The sequence below is a fragment of the Nanorana parkeri genome, unplaced genomic scaffold (genome assembly GCF_000935625.1).
Source record: "Nanorana parkeri isolate BGI_ZX_2015 unplaced genomic scaffold, ASM93562v1 scaffold5, whole genome shotgun sequence".
NCBI lineage: Eukaryota > Metazoa > Chordata > Amphibia > Anura > Dicroglossidae > Nanorana > Nanorana parkeri.
Genome location: NW_017306273.1, coordinates 3503093 through 3509092, shown reverse-complemented (window position 1 = coordinate 3509092; position 6000 = coordinate 3503093). Strand labels below are relative to the sequence as shown.

Sequence of the window (6000 nt, the reverse complement as noted above, 5' to 3'; positions counted from 1 at the left end):
ACGGCTTGGCTTCCTCCCTCTTTCCTGACTTTGTTGTCACTGCTGGCAAATGTAAGGCAGAAGGATCAGGTGGAGGGTGGAATACTAATTACAGGGCAAGCCAAGCCTTTGATTGCAGCTTGATCACTCCCTCAGCTGTAACATTCACACTGTGACGCCATAAGAGAGTCTTAATTACTGGGGTCTGCCAGCCCTGCCGAGAAGGATCTCTGCACTGAATTATTACGACTTACCAGACAAAACTCGTGAAAGAGACAAAAATAAAACCACATTCGCATGCAGCGTTTGATTGTGACTGTGATTTATTCATGATATAATGTCATGTCCTAAAAAGAGAAACTGGAATATGTTAAACATTTCTTGAACTTGGGTATTATGTTTGAGGCTTAAAGCTGAACTTCTGCCTTCCCTTCAGTCTTCCAGTTGTACCGGCTCCTCTCCTGTACGGGTTGCTTACTCTGATTTCTCTGTACACTGTAAGCTTCTTACAATGTGCATTAGAAGCTGTGGTAAGTCTGGCAGAGTCCACCACATTTCCTGGCTGAAGGACGTCCAGCATTATCTTTCCTCTTCTCCCTAGACTCACTGTCCATGCTTAGCCTATTTTATTCATCGGATTTTGGTTTATTTAATTATGGAGACTCTGCATCACATGCAGGTGTTACCTAGGGCAGTCTGCATGGATAAGTGAAGTGAATATTCAACATTCCCAACTCCTTTGGTAAATCAGGCTCCAAATCTTAGGCCAGCAACATCACAAGCTGCTCCGGAGCTTGCAAACACATGCTACTCTATTTGATCTATTTTCTTTTCCTCCACCAAGTATTTCTTGAGTCCAACCACCACCTTCAACAACCTATTTAAAGCCCCGGTGAAGCGGTCCCATTTTGATGCTCAAAACACATTGGTTACACATGCAGAACGTACTGACCTGTTTTGATGGAATAAAAACCTGGCGAAGGACAATTTCCATGAATTTGCTTAGGATTAGGTGTGTTGGGGTGCGTCCAGCACCATGTGAGCCTGGACGTTGTGCAAGGACAATTTCCATATGAACCATGTAGACAAAAAGTAGCACCACACTTAAACTTAATGGTGCCCCATAGCAAAAATGTGATGGGCCCCAGCTCTTGATGATCCCTCTCTGTGCTGTGAGTAATGATGCCAAGATCCCAAAGACTTCTCTAGTGCATCTGAAGTAGTCTCTATATTGTAGACTTTACAGGGGATTAGAATTATTAACAGCAACCTAATGGGACCCCCTTCCATCCCCAGGCCCAATAGCAGCCACCTGGGCTGCTATGCCTATAGTTACCACACTGCTCTGCATATATTTAGCTGATTTTAAACTGACCGTTCTATTGGGCTTTATAAATGTGAGGGTGTATGTACAGGTATGTATACACACACACACACATTTAATTTTGTTTTTCCTTCTTCTTTGTCTCGGAGATACGTTGTTTGAGTCTTAATACCTTGCAAGAGTAGCTTAATGCCTTAGCAAATGCGATATGTCAACAGTATAATACAGGTTAACCAGAGAATTAGCCACAGGTTTTACTGTTCTGCAAAGTTACAGATGAGACTAATTGATGTTGCCCTAACGATAGCACATTGGAACTTGGACCAAGTTTTTATGGCCTCTTCATCCTGACCCTCTTCCTTCTACTCCGCGATCACTGATACAGTTGCAGTTGGGCGTTTTTTACGAGGTAGCCTGTTGCTGTGCCAAAATCCAGCTTTACGGAATTAAAACAGGCAGGGTTTAATAATAATAGAAGGAGCCCTGTCTTCCCCCTCAGTGGGATACTTGGTGCAGTCCAATACAACACTGGGCAAGCCTGGGCCTGCCTGGTGCTTTTAATGAATAGTCATGAGGAAAGGGGAAAGGGGAGGGCCCAAGTTTGTTGTTGGATGCAGCTAGTTGACAGAACCTAGGGAGATGAGAGAGAGAAAAAAAAAAAAAGAGAAATTTCAAACAAACTGCTTACATGTACCACAGCATCCTCCGAGAGCCATGCACTGCGTCGCCCACCTGTATTGCCTTTGCACATTTTCGCTGCTACCCAAACCTACGCATCTGACCCCATGACTCCAGTGCTGGGACTTTTACCCCCTGTACGTGTGTTCCGTGAAGACTAAAATGCTATATATAAGTGACCCCATGCAGCCATACACGGTAGGTAAGACCAGTAAATGCAAGGATTAAAAAAAGGAGTATTTTTTCAATTCTATGTTAATATATATCTTTATTTATTTTTTATTGTTAACTAATTTTTTTTTTTTTTAAATATATTTTCAATCTTTTTAAACGAATGTATATGCATATTTATTTTTTCCTTGGACACATATATATTTTTTGTATCTTTATTAGAAAAACAACCTTGAAACCCCTGTGAGCTCCATTCCCATCACTTCTTACTGCTTCTTTCACACCTGTTGCTATTTAAGTCCTGCCATGCGTTAAGATTAGAAAATTAGTGGTTCTGTTGGGATCAGTTTCATGACTGCGACAGTCACAATGAAGTGAGATGGGGTCACGTCCCTGAAATATTTGTACCTTTTGCTCTTTGCTAGCTGTTCATATTTACACTGAAATTATAAACAGGGCATGTCCTTCATCTTTGTTCTTTATAAAGGTGGTTGGTTGTTTTTTTCATTAGCAAAAGGTGAACATTTGCTAAAAGCTAGATACTTCTTTATGTATTACTTATTTCTGCTTATATGCTTTTGTAATATGCAATGGAGATATAAAGATATAAATAAAGAAAAAATACCATTTTTTTTATTCCTTAAAAATAAATAATGTTGCAGGGTTCATTTGGAGGTATTGTAATTATTATTATTTTTTTAAACATTTGCAATTACATTTATTCCGTTATTCCAAATTATGTAATATTTATTCTAGACAGGGGTTTGTCTTACTATAGGTTTAAAGTGACACTAAACTCAGAAATTAAATATTAAAAATGCATTCAGGTACCTTTTAACTAATAACAAAACTTTATCTTATTTGTGTATCACTCGGCGGTAGATCCTCAAATCATCTCTGAATTGGTGCTGACACTGTCCTTCCATCTGGAGGGTGGCTACTTTTGTTCCTCATGGTCCCTGTGTGTGATGTAAAGTAGTCACCGCTCCAAGCTCACTCCTGTGATGGATTACAATCTCAATGCAAATTAGTAAACTAAACGTGAGATTGTGGTCCACCACAGGAGCGAGCTTGGAGCGGTGACTACTTTTCAACACACAAAGGGACCATGGGGAACAAAAGTAGCCCCCCTCCAGGAGGAAGAACAGTGTCAGCACCAATTCAGAGATGATTGGAGGATCTACAGCCGAGTGATACACAAATAAGATACATTGCTGTTAAGTTAGTTAAGGTAATTGGATGTATTTTTAAGATTCAACTCTTGTGTTTAGTGTCACTTTAATAACATCGCAATCAGTCTACAGATTCTGGATTTTTCAATATTTACTTTTTTGTTTTGCAGTCGTCATCATTGGTTTATTTTTGTAGTTGTAGAATCCCCAAAATAACATATAAACAATTAGTTGCATGCCATCATAGATGGTCTGCTGGATGTATTTACCTGATAAAGTTGTTAACATTTCACGTCACTGAAGAATAGCGGTAAATAATGCTGCGCGGTGTGTTTTATTTAAACCACTAGTACGAATTGTAGATTTTAAAAACAGTCCTTTCTCTATTTTTATTTGAAGCAAGCTAGTCCCACCAGTGACAGAATCAGCGTTGTAGAGTAGACCCTGAAAAATACACTTTTTTGCTTTATCAGTTTTGCACTACAGCAGAAAGTTGTGTGGACTCAGGAGCTCCGGATATTACTCTGTGTCTGGACCCTGCAGATAATAACAAATAATGGCTGCTCCCAGTTTTGTATTACATTGTGGCTCACGCTCTGGAAACATGTTATTTTAATGAATTAGCTCATGATTGCACGTGTAAATACTCGTCATAAAAAAGTTCCTCTGCAGGAAAGTGCCCACCTTGAATTTTTCACCCTAATTACTGGAAATTGCACTTTGCAAAGACTTCTATGTAGATAGTTAACACTTATCCCATCAACCTATTTTTTTATTACATGATAAAATTAATAATAAACATACTAAAAGGAATGATATTTTAAATGATGCAGTAAATGGATACGCTATATTGTGACAGACTGAATGAGTGTGGGACACTGGCTGGGTAACAATAAGGGATAGCTTTATAAATGTTGTTTCCCAAACTTCTACCCAGGATTCACACATTTTTCCAATTGAATCCCATTTTAAAAATGTGTGAATCAGGTGAAATTTGTATGAATCTGGGGTGAAAAAATGAATAGACCTCTAATTTGATATTGACTGGTAGGGACAAGAGGATGACTTACTAATGACTGAGTAGCCGACGGTATATTATTTTATTTATTACATTCATTGCATGCTAAATCATATATATTGTTTTCCATGGATAGTACTGTTGGGAAAGATTAACAGGTGTCATAAAAAAACTAAATTAAAAGATCTGGTTATCAACCATTTCAACCATTTTACTTGTAAGGTTTATTCGGTATTGTGTTGCCTGTGGCTCTTTGGTCAGCTCTTCTTTCAAACATTAGCTAGACTCCAGATACAGAGCTAAGTAAACATGGGAGATATTTCACTTGCCAAAAGATTTCTAATTCGGCTCAGCCAGGCTTGTGAACCAGACACCTCATACCGCACAGGTATGTTCTAAACGGCAGACTGCTCTGCAATCAAGCAATACAACATGTTTAAGGTCCCACCCCAGCCTGTGATTGGACAATGAAGGAGCAGCAGTACACTGATGAGATCAAATTGCTTTCCTCTGAGTCTGTGTACTTCTACAGAGCCCAATTGGTATAAAGCACAGCCATTCCCACTTTTAGAACTGCTGTACAGAGGATTACAGGATGATGATATCAAGGGAGTTTTGGGTACTAGTAAACAATACATTTTACAACGCTTTAATAAACCATGGCTTAAATATGGCTCTTTTATATAACTGGAGTTCAGCTTTTTGTTCCACTGGGCCTTAGTCAAAACCTCACTGATAATTTGGGTGCTTGTTCTAATTATATTTTCTCAGATTGTTCTTGCATAGTACACTGTATGGCCACAGATTTATGGACACCTGACAATAACACCTATTTGAGTTTGTTGGACGTCCCATTCCAAAACCATGTGTATTAATATAGAGTTGCTCTCCTTTGTGGCTAGAACAGCCTCAACTCTTCTGAAAAGGCCTCCTACAAGATTTTGGAGTGTGCCCACTTAGCCAAAAAAGCATTTCTTAGGTCAGGTCCTGATGTTGGATGAGAAGACCTGGCTCACATTCGTGTTCAAAATAATATCAAAGGTGTTCAGTAAAGTTGAGGGCAGGGCTCAGTAAAGGACACTTGAGTTCCTGCACATCACATTCATCATACAATCTCTTTATGGAGCTAGATTTGTGTACAAGGCACAGTCATGGTGGAACAGAGAAGGTCCTTCACCAAACTGTTATCACTGAAGGTCAGAAGCGCACAATTCTGTAAAATGTCTTTGTGTGCTTTAGCATTAACATAACCCTTCACTGGTAACCCCTGAACTGTATCTATCTATCTATCTATCTATCTATCTATCTATCTATCTATCTATCTATCTATCTATCTATCTATCTCATAAAGCTGAAAATCATGAATTCTTCCTTCAAACATTTTCATGCATGGGTTTGTACGTGTAGTGCCTCATTCAGTCTCTTTCTGGCTGTATCAAAAATGGTGTTATGTCCTGATTTCTGGTGTCAGACTGCCTCTCTCTGTTAATGCTGCTCAATCTCTTTCCTGGCGGTGTCCCTCCACCTTCTGACAGCACGTCTTCCTATGCTCATTTGTTCTGTAAATACACCTGAGCAGTCAGCACCGAGCTGATCCTTCCCTTGCAGAATCTCAAGACGGCAGAACAGCAGGTGATGCATCTCTTGAGGTGGCAGTG

The 6000-nt window shown here is 39.4% G+C and overlaps 1 protein-coding gene across 2 annotated transcripts in view; it reads left to right on the top strand.

Annotated features, from left to right (window-relative positions):
* TP73 (tumor protein p73) overlaps positions 1-6000 on the top strand; it is an 88969-nt gene that overhangs the window by 26240 nt on the left and 56729 nt on the right. The window contains exon 1 of one of the 2 annotated variants that reach the window (XM_018576893.1): positions 2015-2179. The exons of the other annotated variant lie outside the window; for it this stretch is intronic. Within the exon in view, the coding sequence (XP_018432395.1) occupies positions 2144-2179 (36 nt within the window). The 5' untranslated portion in view covers positions 2015-2143. Of the gene's footprint in view, positions 1-2014; positions 2180-6000 lie in introns of those variants that run through there. 2 annotated transcript variants of the gene reach the window in all.